This window comes from Panthera leo, chromosome E2 (genome assembly GCF_018350215.1).
Source record: "Panthera leo isolate Ple1 chromosome E2, P.leo_Ple1_pat1.1, whole genome shotgun sequence".
In the NCBI taxonomy this organism is placed as follows: Eukaryota; Metazoa; Chordata; class Mammalia; order Carnivora; family Felidae; genus Panthera; species Panthera leo.
In genome coordinates, this window is record NC_056693.1 from 2,197,255 (window position 1) to 2,222,392 (window position 25,138).

Genomic DNA, 25,138 nt, shown 5'->3' on the forward strand with positions numbered 1-25,138 from the left:
TAATTAAAAAAAAGTGTTAAACTACCTTTTTCAGTTTATTTCATGGTTGTCACTCTAATCAAGTCTCCTAGCTTGCTTACTTTGTTTTCAATACCTGCCTAGTCCTACATGCTACCAAATGCCTTTGTTCTGACTGGCCTATTCTCACTTCTGCATGCCAGGTGAAGCGGAGAGTTCCTCATCAGCAATCCTACAAGTCTTTGTATTTATTCACACAGAGAGAGTGGTAAGCCAGCATGTTACCTTGTCCATCACAGAACCTTTTAATTCTGAATGTGTTCATTTCCCTACCTTCTGGGAGAGTGAAGAGTCCTCTGCTCTAAAATCCTTAGATTTCTTAGTCTTGACTTACTGGATTTTATTTGCGGCTGAAGGTAACAGCAAGGAAACCCTTACCTTAATGGCACTAATTATATGTCAAGGATCGTGTGCTAAGCCCTTAAATGGTAGCTAATATATTCTTAAAGACAAACATTCTAAATGGGAAAATAACATGAATAATGACTTTTATTTTTAAAAGATTAAGCTGGCTACAGTGTTAAAAATGCACTTGAGGGGAGCTAGAGGGTAAATGTTTGTAACACTGTTGTAAACATAAAAATGAGATGGTTACCGCTTAGACTATGATAATGGGACATAGACTGGGAAAAAGTGGATGGACTCTAGAGGCCTTCAGAAGATTGAATCTAGAGGACTTGGTGGTATGGGAGTGAGGAGGAGGGAATAATCGAGGATGACTCTCCAGTATGAATTCGTTGATGATGAGTGAGATGTACACTCTGCCTGAAGGCTTTCCCACATTCTTTACATTCATAGGGCCTTTCTCCAGTATGAATTCTCTTATGTAGTGTAAGATGGGCAATCTGGCTGAAGGCTTTGCTACAGTCCTTACACTCGTAAGGTTTCTCTCCTGTATGAATTCTTTGATGTAGTGTAAGGGATTTACGATGGCTAAAGGCTTTCCCACAAACATTACATTCATAAGGTTTCTCGCCTGTATGACACCTCTGGTGACAAATCAGGGATGCCCTCTGTCTGAAGGCCTTTCCACATTCAAGACATTCATATGGTCTCTTGCCAGTGTGGAGTCTCTGATGTTGAACAAGATAGGAACCATCACTAAAGGCCTTCCCACACTCAATACATTCGTAAGGCTTCTCGCCAGTATGAACTCTCTGGTGTTGAACAAGGTGTGCAATTTGACTGAAGGCCTTACCACAGTCCTTACATTCATATGGTTTCTCTCCAGTGTGTATTTTCTGATGTTGTGCAAGGTGCGCATTCTGGCTGAAAGTTTTGCTGCATTCCTTACATTCATAGGGTTTCTCTCCAGTATGAATTCTCTGATGATGAGCAAGATGTGTGCTCTGCCGAAAAGCTTTCCCACATTCCTTACACTCGTAGGGTTTTTCTCCAGTATGAACTCTTTGATGGAGAGTAAGTGAGCCACGATGGCTAAAGGCTTTCTCACAGATGTTACACTCATAAGGTTTCTCTCCTGTATGAATTCTCTGATGTACAGTCAGGGATGAGCCATGGCTAAAAGCCTTCCCACACACATTACATCTGTAAGGTCTCTCTCCAGTATGAATTCTCTTATGCTGAATAAGTCCTATGTGATCAGTGAAAGCCTTCCCACAATCAATACAATCAAATGGTTTCTCTCCAGTATGATAATATCTCCGATGACGTATCAGAGAAGCATTCTGCCTGAAAGCTTTCCCACAGTCAATACATTCATAAGGTCTTTTTCCAGTGTGAATCCTTCGATGATGAGCTAGGGATGAACAATCACTAAAAGCCTTCCCACATTCAATACATTCATAGGGTCTCTCTCCAGTATGAACTCTCTGATGTTGAGCGAGATGTGCAAGCTGGCTGAAGGCTTTGTTACATTGCTTACATTGATAAGGCTTTTCTCCAGTATGAACTCTCTGGTGCTGAATAAGATGAGCATTCTGACTGAAGGCTTTCCCACATTCAGTACATTCAAAGGGTTTTTCTCCTGTGTGAACTCTCTGGTGTTGAGCAAGGTGGGCACTCTGGCTGAAGGCTTTCCCACATTCAACACATTCATAGGGTTTCTCTCCAGTATGAATTCTCTGATGAAGGGTAAGGGTTGAGATTTTGCTGAAAGTTTTCTCACAGTCGTTACATTTCAGAAGTTTCTTTTCTCCCAAGACTTGCTTATGTTTTTTGACAAATGAATGTGTTTTTAAACTTTTCTTATCTGTGTCAAAATTATACATTCTCTCTTCTATGGAAAATACCTGCTCTAGATAAGATAATCTATTCAGATGTAAAAGTGTCCCCGATTTGTTAAAGTGGTCTCTTTTCTCGATAAGGGTACCAATATGAGTGACTGTCTCTTGACTAAAAGGTGTCTTCTGACTTACCAGCTCCTTCTTAAACAGGTTTTCACATTTCAAGTTTTCCCCTAATGTGGAGCAGGTAAGGTCACAGCTTGGAAGTCTTTCCAGTATCACTGCCTGGGATAACTTTCCTTCATAAATGTCCCGGTTTGGAGATAATTCCTTGGTCATCCAAACATACTCCAAGTCTGAAAGATATTGAGAAAGCAAATGTCTCCTTTACTTAATGCTAGAAGAATGGAAACTTCAAAAGTGAAACCATGTGAATCAAACAGTTACTGAAGACCACAGAGGTCTCTGACAATCTTATATAAAGTCAGGCAGTGCAGCCATCCTTGCCTTTCTTGAATATACCCTCCTTGGCTCTGGTGTGTTATATCAATATGACAGATTCTGCACCAGTATTCATAAGTGAGATTTGTATTTTCATTTTTTGATGCTATTTTGGTAAGATTTGGGCATCAAATGTTATGCTGTCTTCATAAACAAAACTTTTTAAAGTTCTTCTTTTTATTCTCTGTCATGGTACATTTTAAACAATGTTGGTATTTTTTTCTTACAAGTTTTACAGAATTTTTGAATTCTTGGAGGAGGCAGTTCTTAGCTAACTTTCTACATTTCTTCAACAGTAAACAGTCTATTTAAAATTTCTATCTCTTCTGGTGTCAGTTGCCGTTATTTATTTATTTATTTGCTTAATTACTTACTATTTATTTAATTTGAGAGAGAGAATGAGGGGGAGAGGGGAGAGGGAAAGAGAGAGAATCCTAAGCAGGCTCCACACTCAGCACAGAACCCGATGCAGGGCTTGATCCTATGACCCTGGGATCATGAGCTGAGCTGAAATCAAGAGACGTTCAACCAAGTCACCCAGTGCCCCAGTTTCAATAATTTATATCCTCTAAAATATTATCCATTTCATCCAGGTTTTCAAATTATTTACAGATAGTTGAGGGAAACAGATTCATATGATTCTTTTAAGTGCTTAGGCATCAATGGTTACTTACTATTATTTCTTTTTTTGCCTTCTCTCATTTGTTTTTATTTGACAGTTTATACATTTTACTAGTTTTTTTTTTTTTTTTTAAAAGTAGGCTCCACGCCCAGTGCAGAGCCCAATGTGGGGCTTGAACCCATAACCCTGAGATCAAGACTCAAGCAGAGATCAAGAGTTGGATCTTTAACTGACTGAGCCACCCAGGTGTCCCTATTTTATTGGTTTTCTAAAGAAGCACCTATTTGATTTATTTTCATTAAATCTACTATTTTCTAGTTCATTTATTCCTACTTTTATCTCTAGCAGTATAAATCACTATACCTAACTTATTTTAGTTCTCCTTAGACTTACTTTGTTCTTTTTCTACTATCTTGAATTGGATACTTTATTTCTTATTTATTAACATATATCATTAGGAGTATAAGTGACCTATCAACAATCCTCTTCTTGAAACTATGAAAAATGAAAGCAGGAAGAGGCTATACTACAAGCTACAGAATGAAATGTAACCATCTCGCTCGAGGCTGATTCTACTGTAATATATAATCTATAAACTCTTATCTACCTTTCATGACAGAAAAATAGCTTTCAAGCAAGGCAGCAAAAAATAAAATATAAACTGGGCCAAAAATCCCATTGAGTACAAGAGAAGTTGAGAGGTGATGGACAAAGAGAAAGGAGGTAATATTAGTTAGCTCATCTATTCATCTTTTGTAGGAGTATTAAAAGATGAGGTTTTGAATCTCAAGTGGATGAATTTTAAAATACAGATATAAGGGGCACCTGGGTGGCTCAGTCAGTTAAGTGTCCAACTCTTGATTTTGGCTCAGGTCATGATCTCACAGTTCGTGGGATTGAGCCCCATGTCGGGCTCTGCACTGACAGCATGGCGCCTGCTTAAAATTCTCTCTCCCTTTCTCTCTCTGCTCCTCCCCATTCATGTGCATGCACACTCTCTCTCTTTCAAAAAATAAACGTTAAAATACGGATTTAAAAAATATAAAGACATGAAAGTAACAACTTGTAAGACTAAAAATCTTTCTAATTCAAGGGGTGGGATGGTATTGTGTGTGTGTGTGGGGCGGGGGGGGGGAACATACACAAACAACAAAGGAAAAATACATAACAGAACAGAAAACCCCAGAGACAAAAATAATTAAAAGTGGAGGGAAGAACATAGCTAATAATAATTGTTAACCTGATAAACTCTTATTTTAAAGAAAGGAAATTTTTAAGCCACTTCAAACTAAAAACAAGTTTGTCTAAAGAATTCAGGAATGTTGAGCTTCAGGGATGATTGTAACACTCTGGTACTTGAGAACTAGGTAAGCATCATGGAGTACAACGAAGTTCACAAACAGACTGTACTTTATTTGCAGGAAATCAGTTCAGATAAAAGTGTAGTGGAGAAGAGAAGATCCATTTAAAATATGGTGTCAGGACAAAAAGTTTTACTTTGAGAGGGATTTTGAGGGGTGTTTTCCAACAATTATCAGAGAAGAAACATCTTGAGAATAGTTTCCCCACTCTCGTTATCTGCACTCACCTGGGCAGAGGCCTCCTGTCCTCTCTCCCTTCATCATCCAGGGGTCTTCACCTTGCTCCAGTAAGGAGATCACATCTGGTTTAGAAATGCAAAGACCTGCATATAAGAAAAGACAGGAAAATTAGCTATTTTGTGGATATTGCAGAGCTATGACACATTCTAAGAGGTACTGAGAGAAAAGGGACATTGTAGGAAAATGCTGATAAAGGCATGAAAGACTACTGAGGTGGAAAGACTCCAATGGGGGGGTGCAAGGAAGAAGATACTCTTACCCAACGAAACCAGGTTCCTGTAGTTCTCCAACATCACTTTCTTATATAAAGTCCTTTGAGCAAGATTCAGCCATTCCCATTCCTCTTGAGAGAAATCTATGGCCACATCCGTGAAAGTCACTGAATCCTGAAATGACACAAATATCACCTTACTCAGTGTTCATGCCATTACTTAGCCGGCTCCAGGGGTAAAGACTTATGCTGTTCACACTATGGGGGAAAAAAAAAACCCTGCACTGGGCATAAGTAATTACACTGGAGTCTAAATCATCCAAGTTGTATGGTTAGCTACTGGACAGCTTTTCTGCCTAGTTATATTGTACATATTAGGAAAGTGAAAAAATATGAGAGACATTCTCTACTCTTCGAGCATTTACAATTTTACGGTGGTGAGAAGACATTCTCATATGAAAATATACTGATTGCACGTAAGATAGAACGTTAAGTACTAAACTGCAGCTGACCCTTGAACAACACAGGTTTGAACTTCGCAAGTCTAGTTACGTGTGAACTTACGTGTGACTTTTTTCAATAAACAAGTACAGTATTGTAAGTATATTTTCTCTTCCATATGTCTTTTAACAATTTCTTTTCTCTAACTCGCTTTACTCTAAGAATATAAAAATATATAATACATATACAATATATGCGTTAATCAACTGTTTATATTATCAGTAAGGCTTCCAGTTAACGGTAGACTATTAGTAGTTAGTTTGGGGGGAGTAAAAAATTATATGCGGATTTTCAACTGTGCAGGAATCAGAGCCCTCAACTCCCATGTTGTTCAAAGGTCAACTGTATTTTATCACGTTAGGAGCTAGATCGTTTTTCTACGTGAAGAAATTAAAGAGTTCTGAGACTGTGAGGGAGTTTCAAGGAAGGATGCTGATCTGATGAGCAAGTTTTCAAATTCCACAATATATTCTAAGAAATCCTAGTGCTCTGAGATGTTAACAGGTGTGTCTAAAAAAACAAAAGAAAAAAACCCCTAGCAAGATTTTTTCCTTTTGACATAAAAATATGTTTTGCATTAAGAGAACACATTTGGAAAGCTGGATTTTGATAATTTGCTGAGAAGTACCGAGAGAGATCATATGAAGTGAGCACAACCTGTTTTGTTACATGGGCTGAATTTCTTAACCAACCAGCAAGAGATGCCAGCCAGCCATTCCGTGGTTGCTGGCAGATTTTCCATTTCTTACTCTGTGATTTCACTTGTATCAACATCTACAAATGAGTTCTGAAAAACCCACCAGTTGTGAATAAAATCAGAGAAAAAGGTCAGACTATTACAAAGAATTCAGACTCTGGCACTGACTAACTAGGTGATCTTGGCCAAGTTAATTAACTACATATGCCTCAGTTTCTCCACCTGAGAAACAGGAACAATTTTAGTACTATATAACAGCTGCACTGTGAGAATTAAATGAAGTAACAGTCACAGTACCTGGCTAAGTGCTCAAGAATTGTTACCTATGATAATGATGAAGGAGGGATAGAAAAGAAGGAAGAGAAGGAAGGCGCAGCCAACAACAGATGAAAACATTTCATTTAATACATCAATAAAAGTTTTACTTTTGTTTTATTTTATCTAATTGCAACATGTTATAGTAGTTAAGAACATGGTCTATGAAGCCAGACCACCTATGTTCAAATCCTGTTCTGTTCATTAAACCGAAGATATTAGTTTTGTTTTCAACCTTTGAAGATATTTTATTTTATTTTTTTTTTCAACATTTTTTATTTATTTTTGGGACAGAGAGAGACAGAGCATGAAGGGGGGAGGGGCAGAGAGAGAGGGAGACACAGAATCGGAAACAGGCTCCAGGCTCCGAGCTATCAGCCCAGAGCCTGACGCGGGGCTCGAACTCACGGACCGCGAGATCGTGACCTGGCTGAAGTCGGACGCTTAACCGACTGCGCCACCCAGGCGCCCCGAAGATATTTTAAATAACTCAGAAAACAGCCTACTGTATTTACACATACATATTTACCATTTCTGTTGCACTTTCTTCATTCCTGATGTTTCAGTTCCCTTCTGGTATAATTTCTATCAGAAGAACTTCCTTTTGCAATTCTTTGAGAAATCCGCCAATGAATTTCCTTAGTTTTCCTCCATATGAGACACTATTTCACATTCAATTTTGAAGGGTATTTTTTTGCTGGACACATAATGCTGGGTTGACAGTTCTTTCCTTTGAGTACTTTTTAAAAGTTGCTCTACTTCCTTCTGATTTGCATGATTTCTGATGGAAAACCCAGAATTGAAGTTGCTGCTACCCTATATGTTAAGCATCATTCTTCCCGGGCTGTTTCCCTTGTCTGTGGTTTTTAACAGTCTGATGACAGAGCCGCCAGGCAGGATGTCTTTGAGTTTATCACGCTGGAGTTTGCTGAGCTTCATGGATCCACAGCTTTATGTCTTTCACTAAAGTTAGGAATTTTTCAGCCATTATTTCTTCAAATATTTTTTCTACACTTTCTCTTTTCTGGAGCTTCAATGATACAAATGTTTAACATTCTGGGCCCTGAGGCTCTGTTCAATCTTGTATCAATTGTTCAGATTAGACAATTTCTCTGTACCTTCAAGGTCGCCAACTCTTCCTACTGCCTTTCTCACTGTGCCGCTAAGCCCATCCAGTGGGTTTATTTTGGCAATTATATTTTTCATTTCTTGCTGCTTGCTATCTTCTATTTCTTTGCTGAGGCTGTCTGCTTCACGAGAGTTCACTTGTTGGAGCATTATTATAATAGCTGCTTTAAAACCTTTATCAGATAATCCCAACATCCAGGTCACATCAATGCCAGCGTCTGGTGATTAGCTTTTCCCATGAATTGAAATTCTCCTAGTTTTTCATCATTTGAGTAATTTTAGATAGTATCCTGGACCTTCTGAATGTTACAAGACTTTACGTCTTGTTTAAATTACATGGAGAATGTTGATATTTTGTTCCGGCTCCATTTGCAGAGCCTATGAAGTGACAGTCGCCTCTGTCCTACACGTGTCCTGCTTGGTGACCCGCAGTCTATCCCTCAGTTCACTTCTCGTTGACTGGGGCCAGATACACGCATGAGCAGGCTAGGGTGCGCCTGGGAGTTCAGAAATAGCTTTATACAGTTGATTCCCAAAGCTCCTCTTCTCTGTGATTTCTCCAGTAGTTCCTACCTCCTAGGGGTTCCCCTTCGCAGTCCTCTGGCCAGATGGCTGGGGCTTATTTATTCCACTTGACTGTGCCCCTGCCCTGACTGTACCCACCCCTGGAGCCAAGCAGGGAGAGAACAGAAGCAAGAAAACAAAGCAGTAAGAGTTTACTCCACCCTCTGGGGGACACAGCTTCTCAATCACAGACATTTCTCCTCCTTCAAAGTTTTAGATGCCTTTAGACCCCACTGCTACTGTCTTAGGACACAAGAAAACATAATTTTTTTTTTTTTAAGGTAGAGTCCCATCCACCCTTTCTGAGTATTAGATCCCCTTCCTACTTCTTGAGCCTGAACTAGGTGTCTCCTGCAGTTCTTTTTATCCATGCCAAAACCCCTTGTGGGTTTTGTGCTTGTTGAATCCATGCTAGGAGATATTGGGAGGTTAAAAAAAAAAAAAAAAAAAAAAAAGGTAAATACATTGCATTCTGGGTTTCTTTCCCCATCAGCCTGCTGTTCTTTACCGCTTACAGACCTCAGATGGCTGCTCCGTGCCTGCCGTCCCGGTCCTACAGCAGCTTCCAGCGGAAAGACAGGGTGACATGTGCTCAGTCCACCTTTCCCGGAACAAGGGCTCTCCCAATTTCAGCGTAAATTACTGTTAGTTTTAAAATCAATATTCCGTTGGAAATAAAAACCTCCTGATGTTCAGTGCTTCTTGTGCATCAAATGCCATGTTGTAGGTTTTTCCCAGGTCTGTTAGAGTGTATACACACGCGCACGCACACACACACTATACATCATATGAAGAATTACACGGGCATACAGGCAGACAGCAGCTGGCCAGGCAAACAGCGGCATATAAAGCTGATGCTTATACAGTGCTTATTATGTGCCACTTACTTTCCCAAACACTTAAAGTATATTAACTCACTAACACTTACAGCAGGACTATAAATTAGGTACTAGTGTTATTCCCATTTTGTGGTCGAGGAAACCGAAATTAAGGTGCTCTATCTAGTACACAGTGGAGCTACAATTCGTAGCCAGGCAATCTGGTCCCACAGTCACATTACTAATCTTTTTGCCATACTCTGCCACTCTCAAAATATTTTCCTCTGACAAGTAACAATACTGATTTCATCTAAAATGTTTAAGTGCTGGGGCACCTGGGTGGCTCAGTCAGTTAATCATCAGACTCTTGATCTCGGCTCAGGTCATGATCTCACGGTTGGTGGGATCGAGCCCCACGTTGGGCTCTGCACTGACAGCATAGAGCCTGGTCGGGAATCTCTCTCTGTTCCCTGCACGCTCTCGCTCTCAAAATAAGTAAATAAACATTAAAAAAATATATAAAATGCTTAACTGCGTAACAAACGAGTTCCATTGGTAGTACATGTTTTACAGTGTTGAATCTGATTAGAAAAGGTGTTTTGCTTTGCTATAAGCTGCTCACTGATATAAAATAAAGACAATTTTACTATGCTGTTATTTTTTATTTGATTAGTTTTTAAAGTTTATTAATCAGGGTCCCTGGGTGGCTGGGTTGGTTAAGTGTCTGACTTTTGATTTCGGTTCAGGTCAGGTCTGTGAGTTTGAGCCCTGAGTTGGGCTCTGTGCTGACAGCATGGAGCCTGCTTGGCTTTCTCTGTCTCCTCTCTCTGCCCCTCCCCAGACTTTGCACACTCTCGCTTGCTCTCAAAAATAACTCATGAACTATGAGATCAGGACCTCAGCCAAAGTGGGACACTCAGCCAACTGAGCCACCCAGGCGCCCCTAAATAATAATTTTTTTTAAAAAGCCATTTTAAGGTTTATTAAGCAAATTTTGGGGTTCCTAGGTCATGGTCTTGCCATTCCCAAGTTTGAACCCCGCGTCAGGCTCTGTGCGGACAGCTCAGAGGCTGAGGCCTGCTTCAGATTCTGTGTCTCCTTCTCTCTTTGTCCCTCCCCTGTTCACACTCTTGTCTCTTTCTCTCTCAAAAATAAATATACATTAAAAAAAAATAATAAAATTCACTAATCAAATTTTATAATTTCTTACAATAATTTGTTCATCATCCTCATTTAGCAGTCCACTTTAATCAGTATATGAATTATAGTTCTTAATTCTATTATTGATCATAAAAATATTAAAATTAAAAATATTCCAAAGTTTGAGAAACTCTAATCCATAAGAAATGAAAAATTTGGAATTTAGTCCAAGAAAATAATCAGTGATGAGGGCAAACGATGATCAATAATCTGATCGATAATCTCTATTAAATAGTAAAACATGGCAACAACTCAGCTATGGAACAAGGGGCTGATTAAACAGATGAGGATGTTCATCTCAGAAAGAAAAAAGGATGTAGAACATTCCCTGGCATTTTAAGATGTTCATGGCTCCAAGTCATGTGGGGAGGGGACAACTCCACACCCTCCGACCCAAATCACGTGTGCCTGCATATCTCCCCTTCCTTCAAGATGAACCTCAGGAGTCACACCTCCCTTGCCTCCTCGCTCCAACAGGGAGTACGACTGTGTAGGCTTTATTCCGCACCCGGATCTGTCACCAGGGAGGCAAAAAGGAGCTAAAAATAAAGTACATTTCGTCCTGTTAGACTGTGGCCTGTCCCAGAGCTTCACCGGGCCAGAGGAAAGGACACCTTTCTCTAATTCACCCAAAGGTATTCATGTGGACTTGCCCACTACTCCACGGCAAGTCCACTCCACACCTACAGCACTGACCACACCGCACAAATAAATGTTGGTTGCCTTTTCATTTCTCCAACAGATTATAAGCCAGGACGGGTACTTAGGGACTAGGCAGGTCATGGCTCTCAAACTGCCTCTAAGGACTGCATTTCTGTGTTGTCAGATGCGTATGAGAAAACTGAGCACAGGGAAGGAAGGGCTCAGAGTGGTCATTTCTCGAATGAAGACTAAACAGCTGTAGGAAGAAGAGGAAGCTGGGCCAGGGTGCTGGGCTGAGTCTATCTCTGGCCCCATCACTCATCAGAGAGGGAAGAAATGGGAGCCAGGCCTCAGGGTGCAACTCTTAGGCAGACAATTTTCAGAAGGAGACAAACACTCTCGAGTCCTAGAAAGCAAGACAGTATTTTAAGAAGGAAAGAGGGAAGACTAACTCACCAGGGGCATGGCTTTAAGAAGTTCAACTCCCATCACCTCTTCCTCTTCCTGGCTCCTCGTGAGAAGTGCTTTACCCTGAGAGGGCAGAGCTGGCAGAGAAAGGAGCAGTGAGAGGCTGAGCGGCTGTAATAATCACAGCCCAGAACTCTGTCCTCCCTTCAGCTCCCTCTGTTCCCCCACCGCCACCCCCACATCCCCTCGCCACCAGGAGCTTAGTGGGAGACCTACTCTGCTCTGGGTGTTCAGGCTGAGTGCAACCTCCTTCCGTCTCAAAGCCACCCATCATTAACAACAGAGACATACCAGGAGTGCTGCCTGAGTGAACCCTCACAGACCATTTGCTCAAGCAGACAACTGTGCAACTGACTAGCCAGGGTCGGTCCAGACTCTACGGGACCTGGTGCGGCTGACTAGTCAGGGTCGGTCCAGATTCCACGGGATCTAGAAACACTCATCTTCCCCAGAGAGAACTATCACCTCTGTTACAACAAAGGGTCCACATGGCTTCCAGATAACTGGACCAAATAAACCCATCAAGAGACCCATTTTGCTCTGTGACAAACCATGTCTCTTCTGAGCCAAGTTTCTTCAATCAGAAAGAGGATAAAAGTCCCTGACTTGGGGCGCCTGGGTGGCTTGGTCGGTTAAGCGTCCGACTTCGGCTCAGGTCATGATCTCGCGGTCCGTGGGTTCCAGCCCCGCGTCGGGCTCTGTGCTGACAGCTCAGAGCCTGGAGCCTGTTTCAGATTCTGTGTCTCCCTCTCTCTCTGCCCCTCCCCTGTTCATGCTCTGTCTCTCTCTGTCTCAAAAATAAATAAATGTTAAAAAAAAAAAAAAAAGTCCCTGACTTAATTCTGGTTTCTTTCCTCAAAACTCTGGTTTTCCTTTATTAAAATGACGACAGGGGGCGCCTGGGTGGCTCAGTCGGTTAAGCACTGACTCTTGGTTTCGACTCGGGTCTCGGCTCAGGTCATGATCTCGTGGTTTGTGAGTTCTCACGAGCCTCAGCTTTGGGCTCTGTGTTGAACGTGCAGAGCCTTCTTGGGATTTTTCTCGCCTCTCTCTCTGCCCCTCCACGGCTCTCTCTCTCAAAAAATAAACATTTTTTCAAAAATGACAATAAGAATGAACACTTCTTGACCACTTACTATGTGGCAGGATAAGTGTTTTACAGGCATGAGCTCAGTGAACCCTGATAACATTCCTATGAGGTACACACTCTCCTCTCCATGCCACGTAGGAGAAACTGGGTCAAAAGTTTGAGAAACAAAAACTTGCTCAGTGGGGGTTTGGGGGATCTCAACCCTTGAGATTATTTAACCGTCTGAGAGTCACTTCTTCTCCCGTCCCAAGTAGTTAAGGATACTGACCTCAAGCCGTTGTAGAGAGGATTACATGAGAGTCAGTACCGGAGGGACTCCGGAGCCCTCCAGTCCTGGAACCGAATCCCGGCTCTTCCACACACTAGCGATTACCCGGCCTCTGTCTGCTTCAGTGTCCTCATCTGCGAAAAAGGAGGGACCAGAGTTTCCGCGTGCTGAAGCGACACTTGGTGTGACTGTCCCCAAAAGGTCCCGGAACCCAGAAAACAGTGGCTATAATTATTGCTGCAGCAAAACAGGAAAGAACAGTCTGGCTGTGAGCTGTGCTTCCTCCCCCTCCCCCGGCCCCCCCGCCCCGCCCCCTTTCTCTGGTGGCGGGGAGAGGGCGCGACAGAGAAGAGTGAAGCAGGAATGGGATGGGTTCTTTGACCACACCCTGGAAAGGCGGGGTCCCTCTCCACTGGAAGTGGAACCCCATCCCACAGTGACCTGCGGGGCAGGACCTTGGACCAGGTCAGGTGACTCTGGGCAGGTCAGCCTCACACTCCCGGCCCCCGACTCGCTGGCCTCCTGGGTCCGCCAGTCCGGGAAGGAGCCTGTCGGATCAGGGGACCCATCTCACACCCCGGCCTGAGGGACCCCACCCCAGACTCCGGACTCCTGGGACTGCCAGCCCAGGAAGGAGCGTGTCAGGTCAGGGGCCCCCCTTCTTATACCCAGGCTCTAGGGTCACTACCCCCGACTCTGGACTCCTGGGTCCACCAGCCCGGGAAGGAGCCTGTGGGTCAGGGGACCCCTGTCTCACACCCGAGCCCGAGGGACCCCATCCTCAACTCTGGACTCTGGGACCGCCAGCCCCCGCGGCCGGGGCCGCCCTCCGCCAACACCGTCGCGGCCGCGCCCCAGCCACCTGTCACCCTTACCTCCGACATCCGCTCCGGTCCACCCCTCCAGCCTCACCGCCCCAACCGGGCCCGCGCCGGCCTCGAGGCGGCGGCGGCAGCTGGAGCGCACGGGGCTGGCCTCCCCGGGGAGGCTGTCCGGAGCCCGGGTTCTAGCCGTCATTCGTTCCCTCACGCCAGCCGCTCACGCGCCGCCAGAACGCGCGCGGCCGCCCCGCCGGGTCCGCCTTTCTCTTAGACCCCCGCCGGAAGTGGGCGTGTCCTCCCGCCGCAACGGCCCCTGGGGAGGGTAGTCCAGACCCGGCGGCGCGACTGCTGGGCTTGGTTCCCCGACCCGGCCTCGGGGCCGCTACACTCAGCCCCCTGCTGAGGCCCCCAGACGGGGAACAGAACCGCGCAGAAGCCTCTCAGTCCCGACTCCAGGCGCCCAAAGTACAGGCCGGCTCCCTGAAGCGAGCCGAGTCCCGAAGATTCTGGGAACCCCCGCCAGGCTCAGAGTGCGCAGGCGCCGCCGTGAGGCGCACAGCGCGGAGGCCTGGGTACTGCGTCCCCGCGCCTGCGCCTGTAGTATCGCTGGAGGTGTGCGGCGCGCAGGCGCTCGGAAAGTGGGCGGGGCTTAGGGCAGGCGGGCCCAGAAGCAGATCCTTATTGATAGGTGAGTAGAGATCTGAGTTTTTGTTTTGTGCGTGCGTGCGTGTATAACCTGTCGTGTGTGTGTGTGTGTGTGTGTGTGTGTGTGTGTGTGTGTGTGTGTGTGTGTGTGTGTGTGTGTGTGTGTGTGTGTGTGTGTGTGTAACCTGTCCTGTTTCATGCCTACCAGTTCTCTCGCTGACATAACCTGTCGTGTGTGTGTGTAACCTGTCCTGTTTCATGCCTACCAGTTCTCTCGCTGATATAACCTGTCGTGTGTGTGTGTGTGTGTGTGTGTGTAACCTGTCCTGTTTCATGCCTACCAGTTCTCTCGCTGATAGAACCTATGCCCCCCAGCCTGTTTTTTTCTCGCCCTGCTAGAATGAAAGAGCCCCGAAGACACACAGCTTGTAGGGCCTGTTTAGGGCTGTACTCCCAGAAAATGAAAGAGTGGCACATGGTAGGTACCCAGCAAAGAAATAAAATTCCCAAGTGTGCAGAGGCTGGTCCACTACCTAACACTCCCAACTTAAGCCACTCTCAGACACATCCTGTCACTCAAAGCAACACAGCCCCATCGAGGCGCTGGTTTTCCAGGATCCAATCTCTCTGACTTTGTGGACCCCGCCATGAAGTGAATTGTAGCTGCGACGACGCCATCTTTAAGTAATTGTAAATGGAAGCTTACTTAGTGTTTGTAATAATTTGTGGTTAGAATCGGATAAAGACGATACTGATAGTTTCCATTTTATTTTAACTTTTTAACATTTATTCATTTTTTTGAGAGACAGAGCATGAGTGGGGGAGGGGCAGAGAGAGAGAGAGAGATACACACACACAGAATCCAAAGCAGGCTCCAGGCTCTGAGCTGTCAGCACAGAGCCCGATGCAGGGCTCGAACTCACCAACGGTGAGATCATGACCTGAGCCGAGGTTGGCTGCTTAACCGACTGAGCCACCCAGGCACCCCTGATATTCTCCATTTTAGAAGTAATGTATAAAGAGTTTGGAAACCTTCACTGACATCTTCACAAGAAAAACATTCAACAAACTGAAAATCAACAACTTTTTTTTTTAAGACCCATCAGAAAATAGAAGTCACAAAGGAAACCACACCCCAAAATTTGGAAAGACCGGCAAATACTGAAAATCATGGCAGGTATGAGCTTACCTGAAGCAGAAGCTGCTGGAATCATAAACTTACACACTCTTCACTGGTAATTTTGGTGAACTGGAGGTTTAGTGTGGACTGCATTGTGAGTTTAAAACTCCTGGAGCCCTAGATGGGCTCTCCTACTTTCATGGATTTTACCTCCAGGACCTCCACCAAGTTTTAACGCTAAAGGTCAGGGTGGGGGAGTCTTCTTGAGTTTTGGGCAAGGGGAGGGGAAAAGTAAACATTTTGTAGTACACTCAGAGCATTTTCCGTAACAAAACCCTGCACTTAGGAACACTACAGACCAGAGCCTTTTTGGACTTGAGGGAAGGCATTTTGGGCAGGTCCCGCCTCTCTAGTCTTTCTACCTCAGTAAAGGCTAAGAAGCACTTCCGAAGGTCAGAGTCCAAGTGCTCAAGCCCACTGAAAAGCTGAGATCTATTCATAAGATTATACAATAGTTCCCCCTCCCCTTAATAGACTGCATACAGCTAAGGAAAGAGTGAGTGAGTTTGAGGACATGCCAATAGAAACTCTTCCAACTGAGTTACAAAGAGAAAAAAAGAATGAAAAACACTCAGGGGGTGCCTGGGTTGGCTCAGTCAGTTGAACACTGGATTCTTGATTTAGGCTCAAGTCATGATCTCATTGTTCAGAGCCTGCTTGGGATTCTCCCCCACCCCCACCCCAATTCTCAAAATAAAGAAAACTTTTAAAAAAGAGTACCAAAATAACAACCATCAGAATATCCAGGAACCATGGGACAATTACAAAAGGTATAACCTATGCATAATTGTAATACCAATAGAAGGAAGGAAAAGAAACATTTGAAGTAATAATGGCTGAGAGGTTTCTAAAGTTAAAATGACAGACACCAAGCCACAGATCCAGGAAGCATAGACAATACCATTGCAGGACAAATATATACAAAAAATATATACACCTAGGCATATCATATTCAGGATGCAGAAAAATCAAAGATAAAATCTTGGATTGCCAGAGGGGAAAAGACATCTAAGGGAGAAAATAATAATATAAAAGTTTCAATTAAAACCAAAGAGGACATAAAGAAAAGGGGAAACAAAATATTGATTATGTAAGGTGACTGTCAATCTAGCACTCTTGCTAATGCCCTTACAGGTTCTAATTGGTTTTTATAGGTAAATCTTCACATCTACCAATAATAACAGTTATATCTACTCTCTCCCTATCACTGCGTCTCTTAGTTCTTTCTTTCCTTACGGGATGGCTGGACCTCCAGTACCATGCTATTTGGTGGGAGCAATACTGGATGTACTTGTCTTATTTTTAGTGTCAAAGTGAAAGCATTAAGTACAGTTGTACTTATTATTTTTTATGTTTATTTATTTTTGAGAGAGAGACAGAATGTGAGTGGGGGAGGGGCAGAAAGAGAGGGAGACAGAGAATCTGAAGCAGGCTCCACACTCAAACCCATGAACTGTGAGATCATGACGTGAGCTGAAATCAAGAGTCAGTCACTTAACCATCTGAGCTATCCAGGGACCCCCCGCAACCCTCAGTTTTTCTCTATAGTTATGAATCTCTTATGGTTTGCCTCCTTCTCTGTTTTTATCTTATTTTTCCTTCCCTTCCCCTATGTCCATGTTTTGTTTCTTAAATTTCACATATGAGTAAAATCATGATATCTGTCTTTCTCTGACTGGCTTATTTCCTTAGCATAATACCCTCTAGTTCCATCCATGTAGTTGCAAATGGCAAGATTTCATTCTTTTCCTTCCCAGAGTGATATTCCATTGTGTGTGTGGGGGATATAAATATATATATACCACATCTTCTTCATCCATTCATCAGTCAGTGGACATTTGGGCTCTTTCCATACTTTGGCTATTGTTGATAGTACTGCTGTAAACATTGGGGTGTATATGTCCCTTCGAATCAGCATTTTTGTATTCTTTGGGTAAATACCTAGTAGTGCAATTGATGGGTTGTAGGGTAGTTCTATTTTTAACGTTTTGAGGAACCTCCATACTGTTTTCCCTAGTGGCTACACCAGTTTGTATTCCCACCAGCAGTGCAAAAGAATTTCCCTTTCTCCACATCCTCGCCAACATCTCTTGTTTCCTGAGTTGTTAATGTTAGCCATTCTGACAGGTGTGAGGTGGGATCTCACTGTGGTTTTGATTTGTACTTCCCTGGTGATGATTGATGTTGGCCTACTCACTTTCAAGGAAGCCAGCTGCCATGTTGTGAGCTGTCCATGTGGAAAGAATTGATATGTCCAGACAAAAGCCAGCAAGGACCCCAACCCAGCCAACAGTTTAAGTGAGTGCGTCTGCAAGATGATTATCCTCCCATGAAGCCTTCAGGTGAATGTCGCACTGGCTAACAACCTGCCTGCAGCCTTGTGGGAATTGAGGCACCCAGCTAAGCCACACCTGGACTCCTTACCCAAAGAGTGAGCTAATAAACATGTTTGTTTTAAGCCACTATGCTTTAGCGTAATTTGATACACAATAGCTAATAATTTGCCACTGTACCTCTTAAACTCTATGATACAGTAAGTTAAAATAGGGATTCTCTTAGTAGTCATGGATATCACAGGGATTAGAATGACAGTAACTACTGTTACTAAAACCCATGTCATTCTTCATTCATATGAGGACTTTAAGACACAGAACAGATGAACATAAGGGAAGGGAAGCAAAAATAATATAAAAACAGGGAGGGGGACAAAACATAAAAGAGTCTAAAATATAGAGAACAAACAGGGTTGCTGCAGGGGTTGTGGGAGGGGGGACGGGCTAAATAGGGAAGGGGCGTTAAGGAATCTACTCCTGAAATCATTGTTGCACCATATGCTAACTAACTTGGGTGTAAATTAAAAAAATAAAATTAAAAATTAAAAATACAACAAAAAAACACCATGTCATTAACTTAACCCATATGAGTTAATTTTTCACTCACATAATAATCCATTGCTGGTGTTCTTCAGTGACTGATGGCTTTCATCCAGATAGTAGTTTAGGGGCCTGGAGTTCTTCCATATTGCAGTTTTGCCATTCCATGCTATCAAGATTCTTCTTCCAGCTGGACCATACAGCCGCATCATAACAAAGCCCCAATTGACATACTCCTATCCAAACCACACTGAAGATTAGTCTAATAGCCATAAGTAGAAGCAAGAGTGGCTGGGTAATGTAGAACATACCTGGATATTCACATTCCAGAATCAATTCCAGACAATAGAAAAAGGGGTGGTCATCTAGTCATAACACAGGTAGCATTAACAAATACCCAGGACCTTGGAAAATAATCATTACAGGTTTTTGGTGACCGGACCTGCTATAAACTACATGTATAAATGCAAGTCTTTTAGGAATTCCAGTGGAAATGTTCATAGTGACTTTTGTTACACTCATTCAAGAGTACTCAGTCCTTTTTCTTTTTTTTTTTTATGTTTATTTTTTAGAGAATGCGAGTGGGTTGGGGCAGAGAGGGAGGCACAGAATCCGAAGCAGGCTCCAGCCTCCAGGCTCCAAGCTGCCAGCACAGAGCCTGACGTAGGGCTCGAACTCACGAGCTGTGAGATCATGACCTGAGCTGAAGTCGGCCGCTCAACCAACTGAGCCACCCAGGCGCCCCTACTCAGTCCTTTTTCTATTGACACAAGTCTGTGTGGGACTTGACAGCCATGCCATGAAGTGTTTTTAACTAAAACAAAACCCTAATGCGGTTTCAACCCTGGGGATCAATGATTAAATATGGTGGAAAGATCAAGTATCAGAACATCCTTGGAGTTCTGCGGTTTATTACAATGATTTCATTTTCTTCCTGTGGCTAACAGTTACCCTGTAATTCAGCTACAACACATGACATAGTTCAGTACTCCCCTTTCAAATGCAATCTGTCATGAGAAGTCCCAATACATAAAGGAGGAGGCTTGAGGAAGATTTTAAGATGTTAGTGCTTCACGTCAAAAGAACATGGAAAGGCTACCGGCCCCTGACAGGGGACCTTGCAAAAGGTGAGCCAGAGGCTTAGACGTAAATAACCCAAGCCAGCATTTTAAACCCCTGAATTCTTTTGTCTTCTGTCACAAGGGAGATATGGCAAGAAGGATGAGTAGGGAGGTTTCTTAAGGCTTGAGAGAATTCAAAGTTTTCTAAGATGCTTGAATCCTTCATGATGGCTCCATTTTAACAACATAGATTCAGATCTTTCTTAAGACTTCAGTTTCATTTAAGAGACGTGACAAGTTGGGATTCAGTAAAAAATCATAGCTCAACAACTAACTGGACCCACTGTGGCTTTCATGGTTAGAGAGTAAGATGATTCCCAACATAATCACAAAAAGGCCTTGATTTTAACTTTTTGCTTAAGGCCACAATTTCAAGTGGCCTTTTAATTATCTAATTTCATTATAAACAAGCATCACACATGCTTTTGGAACTAGGATTCCTCATCGCCTTTCGTTGTTGCTAAGAGCTACCTAGTCATTAATGTGCCATGGGCTTATAATCCTCCCCTATCAAAGAGAGCCTTTCTGAGGTGCCTGGGTGGCTCAGTCGGTTAAGTGTCTGACTCCTGATTTCCACTCAGGCCATGATCTTGCTGTTCGTGGGATCAAGCCCTGTGTCTGGCTCTGCCCTGACAGAAGGGAGCCTGCTTGGGATTCTCTTGCTCTCCCTTCTCTCTGCCCCTCGCCTGCTCTCTCTCTCTCTCTCTCTCAAAAATAATCATTAAAAAAATAAATAACAGCCTTTCCTAGGGTTGAATGCATCACTGTATTTTATAGCAGCATTATTTACTGTAGTCAAATTATGGAAGCAGCCTGTGTCCACTGATAGATGAATGGGTAAAGAACATGTATACACACACACACACACACACACACACACACACACACACACAATGGAATATTAGCCATCAAAAGGAATGGAATCTTGCCATGTGCAATGACACGGATGGAACTAGACAGTTTATGCTAAGTGAAATAAGTCAGAGAAAGACAAATGCCACAATTTCACTCATATGAGGAATTTAAGAAACAAAACAAATGAGCAAAAGGAAAAAAGACAAACCAAGAAATACTCTTAAACCAATGGTTACCACCAAGGAGGTGGCTGGCAGGATGGGTGAAATAGATAAAAGGGATTAAGAGTACAGTTCTCTTGATGAGAACTGAGCAATGGATAGAACTGTTGAGTACCTATATTGTACACATGCAACTACTATAACACTGTATATTATCTACACTGGAGTTAAAATAAAATTGAAAAAAGAATAGCCATTCCTAATACAAAACAAAAGTTCTCAGTCTTTTGATCTCAGCAATCCTTAATATTCTGCTTCTCTATTGTTTGATAATCATTTTCTTTTTTCTTTTTTTTTTTAAGTTCATTTATTTTTGAGAGTGAGCACATAAGGGAGGGGCAGAGAGAAAAGGAGACAGAGGATCCAAAACAGGCTCCATGTTGACAACAGAGAGCCTGATGAGGGGCTCAAACTCACAAACTGTAAGATCGTGAGCTAAGCCAAAGTCAGACACTTAACTGACTGAGCCACCCAGGCGCCCCTGATAGTCATTTTCTAGTATCAGTTGCCACATGGGCTAGCTTTGGGAACAAAAAAAGCAGACTTTAACTTAAAATTAGAATATATATATATTTTTTTTTTAATTTTTTTTTAACGTTTATTTATTTTTGAGACAGAGAGAGACAGAGCATGAATGGGGGAAGGTCAGAGAGAGAGGGAGACACAGAATCGGAAGCAGGCTCCAGGCTCTGAGCTGTCAGCACAGAGCCCGACGCGGGGCTCGAACTCACGGACCGTGGGATCATGACCTGAGCCGAAGTCGGACGCTTAACCGACCAAGCCACCCAGGCGCCCCTAGAATATATTTTTTTAAGTAGGCTTCGTGCCCAGTGTATAGCCCAACACAAGGCCCAAACTCACGACCCTCAGATCAAGACCTGAGCTGAGATCAAGAGTCAGACGCCCAACCCACTGAGCCACCCCAGGCGCCCCAGAAGTTAAATATTGGAAGAACACCAAGTACTTCACAGATTTAAAAACCTGGACAGGAATGGTTTTAGTGGATCAGACTGGCATGTAGGGGTGCAGAAATCTTCAGGCTGCTGTCAAAGAATGGCTCACTTCCAACGATGGTACTTCCTTCCGCTGGTACAAGGGCCCCAGCCCATCACAATGGACACCGACTATGCAAGGCTGAACATTGGCCCTGCTCCTGTCCCTGTGTCTCCAAGCCACAAATGAGAAATCTGATTGGCTTAATTGCAGCCACGTGTGACTGGCAGTTCACCAGAGCACCACAGAATGAAGAAAGGGAACGTGCCAACAAAGAGCCAGAAGTGGGTGTGCGAAAGACAAAAAAACCGATTTTGGGCACCTGGGTGGCTCAGTTGGTTAAGCCTTTGATTTTGGCTCAGGTCATGATCTCATGGTTCATGCGTTCAAGCCCCACATTGGACTCTGTGCTGACAGCTCAGAGCCTGGAGCCTGCTTCGGATTCTGTGTCTTCCTCTCTCTCCGCCCCTCCCCTGCTCATGCTGTCTTTCTCTCAAAAATGAATACACATTAAAAAAATACTTTATAATACAAAAAAAGACAAAAAAGGTTTCAACATTTATACTGAAAAAACGTATATACACACACACGCGCGCGCGCGCACACATATACACGCAAACATATATATATCCAATATTAATTTTGACTCTATGGCTACAAGATGAGTTTACATATTAGGTTTTGCAAGTCACATGTTTCTTTTAATATATTGTGGACGGACAACTCTCCATAGAGGCATACATAGAATTTAATCTCTTTCTTCTAACCAGACAATACAGTATTGGATAATCACAATTTAATGAACCTGCTTGGCAGGATGCTGAAATCCAATTTATCATAATTACAACAATTCTGCAATAAACATTATTTACATCTATTTATTCCAACGGGACAAAACTCCTAGATCTAGAGTTACTGTTGCAAAAGGAATGCACATTTATAATGTTGGTAGGTCATACTATATTGCCATCCTGAAAGACAGGAGACCGATTTACACTGCTGATGATCAAGTATCTGTTTGCCCACACTGATGCCAATAGTGGATATTATCCAAATGTTAGACTGAAATCCATCGGAAAGCCAAGAAATTTTGTTTTAACTTGTAATTTTCTGATGAGTGAGACTAAGAACTTTACAGATTGTCTTTACTCATTTGAACTCTGCAACTGACATGCCTGTTGGGAATGCACTATTTTTTCCCACTGCTTTGTATGTGTAATAGCTCTTTGTTCCTAAATGACTTGTCACATAACTTGTATTAGTCTGTCAATTGTCTTTCACATCTTTTGGGGGCCTTTCACCATTCTGAAGTTTTAGATCTTTGTATAAGCCAACTTACTCTCTTGCCCATGTCTTCTAGGACCCGAGTTAGGAAGGATTTCCTCTTTTTTAGGTTGTTTCTTGCATATCACTTCCTAATTGGAAATGTTAACAACAATTTAAGTGTGTGTGTGTTTTTTTGACAGAATGGATAACCAATTGTCAAAACATAATTTCCCCCATAATGAAAAACCAGTCTTAGTTTATACCAAAATCTGAAATGCTAAGAAACCTATTTTTAAAATGTCCTGCTTGGTCATGATCTCACGGTCCGTGAGTTCGAGCCCCGCGTCGGGCTCTCTGCTGACAGCTCAGAGCCTGGAGCCTGTTTCAGATTCTGTGTCTCCCTCTCTCTCTGCCCCTCCCCTGTTCATGCTCTGTCTCTCTCGGTCTCAAAATAAATAAACGTTAAAAAAAATTAAAAAATAAAAAAAAAATAAATTGTCCTGCTTATGCTTGCCACATTAGCTTTCCTTGTGCTGTTTCAACTAGAACTGTCAAAGTAAACATACCCTATGGGGACTCTGTTGTGAATGACAATTTACAAACACTTTAACAGTACTGAGTATTTCATCTAGAAAAACAGATTTCTCCTCTACTGACATTCTCATATTTCAATAATTCCTTTTTACGTCTATTCATAAGTTGCCTTGTAGTTTGTCTGGTTTTTGAAGTGAGAGTTGCATTATGCTCGCAGAAATGATTAGAACTTTTTGTATATTCTCTGTGCTACAGCGGGGTTTGGCAGACTTTTTCTGTAAAAGGAAAGAGAGTAAATATTTGAGCTTTGCCTCAATACTGACTCAACTCTGCCATTGTGGAGTGAAAGCAGCCACAGGAAATACGTGAACAAGTGAGTGTGACTGTATGCCAATAAAACTTTATTTACAGACACTGACATTTAAATTTAATGTAAATTTTCACGTTGTCACAAAATCTTCTATTCACTTGTTCAACCATTTAAAATTTTAGACCATGGGCCATACAAAACCAGTCAGTAAGACTTTGACCGTGAGTCACAGTTTGCTGAGACCTGCTTTAGATCAGTTTAGCTTATCAGTTGACAGTTCCTTAAAAGTTTAATGAGTTCATAGGGGCGCCTGGGAGCTTAGTCGGTGAAGTGTCCGACTTCGGCTCAGGTCATGATCTCGCGGTTCGTGGATTCGAGCCCCGCGTCTGTCTCTGTGCTGACAGCTCAGAGCCTGGAGCCTGCTTCGGATTCTGTGTCTCCCTCTCTCTCTCTACCCCTCCCCCAATCATATTCGGTCTCTCTCTCTCAAGAATAAGTAAACATTAAAAAAAAAAAAGTCTAGGGGCGCCTGGGTGGCGCAGTCGGTTAAGCGTCCGACTTCAGCCAGGTCACGATCTCGCGGTCCGTGAGTTCGAGCCCCGCGTCAGGCTCTGGGCTGATGGCTCGGAGCCTGGAGCCTGCTTCCGATTCTGTGTCTCCCTCTCTCTCTGCCCCTCCCCCGTTCATGCTCTGTCTCTCTCTGTCCCAAAAATAAATAAAAAAACGTTGAAAAAAAAAATTAAAAAAAAAAAAAAAAAAAAGTCTGAATTCATTTGTGAGCTCAGGTGATTTTAAATAGATCAGATCTTTCCAAATTTTCTAAGTCTTGAGTACCATGTCAACAGTTTTAACTTTGTGCATATAAATCTTGCATTTTTTTTTATTGTTTCAGCTCTTTTGTTCCAAGCGGACCACTCATCCATGTTCTCTACACTAAGACTGTTCTCAGATGGATAGTAAAGCTGAATTTCCTCACCAATAAAGTCGCATCACCTCACATTTATGCAGATGAGATGGAAAGCCACAGTTCTAACTCAACATTATGGAACCGAGTTTTAAACCACTGCTGGCCAAACCTCACTGACTACCTGTAAGCTACCTCGACGGGTGTCTCCTGGCCTCCTTCTATGCACTGTTTTATTCAGAGCTGACCCTGATGACTCTTCAATGTTCCCAAACAATGTTTTTTCAACACCTGGGATGAACCAGGCACCGTGCTAAGCGCATCTTACGGATTAACCAGTTTAAAGGATCCCAACGCAAGTTTTTATATGAGGAGTGATCTGTATTTACACTTTTAAAAAAATCAGGCTGACTGCAACGTGGAGAACAAACTCATAAAGGAAACAACAAAACCACACTGAACAGACAGAGGGGCCCGTGTTTGAACTACTGGAATAGTCCAGCTGAAATAACACTGAGACTAGGGGGACGACAGTGATGGCGGACCCCAGAGGAACCTGGGGAGAAGATCCACAGGACTCGATGT

General features: G+C 43.0%; 1 protein-coding gene and 1 long non-coding RNA gene across 5 annotated transcripts in view; one reads left to right on the forward strand and one right to left on the reverse strand.

Moving 5' to 3' along the window:
• Positions 1-489: 489 nt before the first annotated feature.
• Positions 490-25,138, reverse strand: part of LOC122207621 (zinc finger protein 470) — a 37,339-nt gene continuing 12,690 nt past the window's right edge. Inside the window, exons 1-7 of one of the 4 annotated variants that reach the window (XM_042917699.1) lie at positions 13,706-13,903; positions 12,831-12,964; positions 11,461-11,549; positions 7,182-8,445; positions 5,188-5,314; positions 4,916-5,011; positions 490-2,560 (exon numbers count right to left, since the gene is read on the reverse strand). In XM_042917699.1, coding sequence (XP_042773633.1) covers positions 687-2,560; positions 4,916-5,011; positions 5,188-5,314; positions 7,182-7,184 — 2,100 coding nt within the window. In that variant the 5' untranslated portion in view covers positions 7,185-8,445; positions 11,461-11,549; positions 12,831-12,964; positions 13,706-13,903 and the 3' untranslated portion in view covers positions 490-686. Of the gene's footprint in view, positions 2,561-4,915; positions 5,012-5,187; positions 5,315-7,181; positions 8,446-11,460; positions 11,550-12,830; positions 12,965-13,705; positions 13,904-25,138 lie in introns of those variants that run through there. The other 3 variants (XM_042917698.1, XM_042917700.1, XM_042917701.1) reach the window with 3 other exon arrangements.
• On the forward strand, positions 13,943-24,556 carry LOC122207650. Its single transcript, XR_006196946.1, has 4 exons — positions 13,943-14,339; positions 15,394-15,473; positions 17,681-17,907; positions 24,542-24,556. It is a non-coding gene; the product is annotated as an uncharacterized LOC122207650 (long non-coding RNA).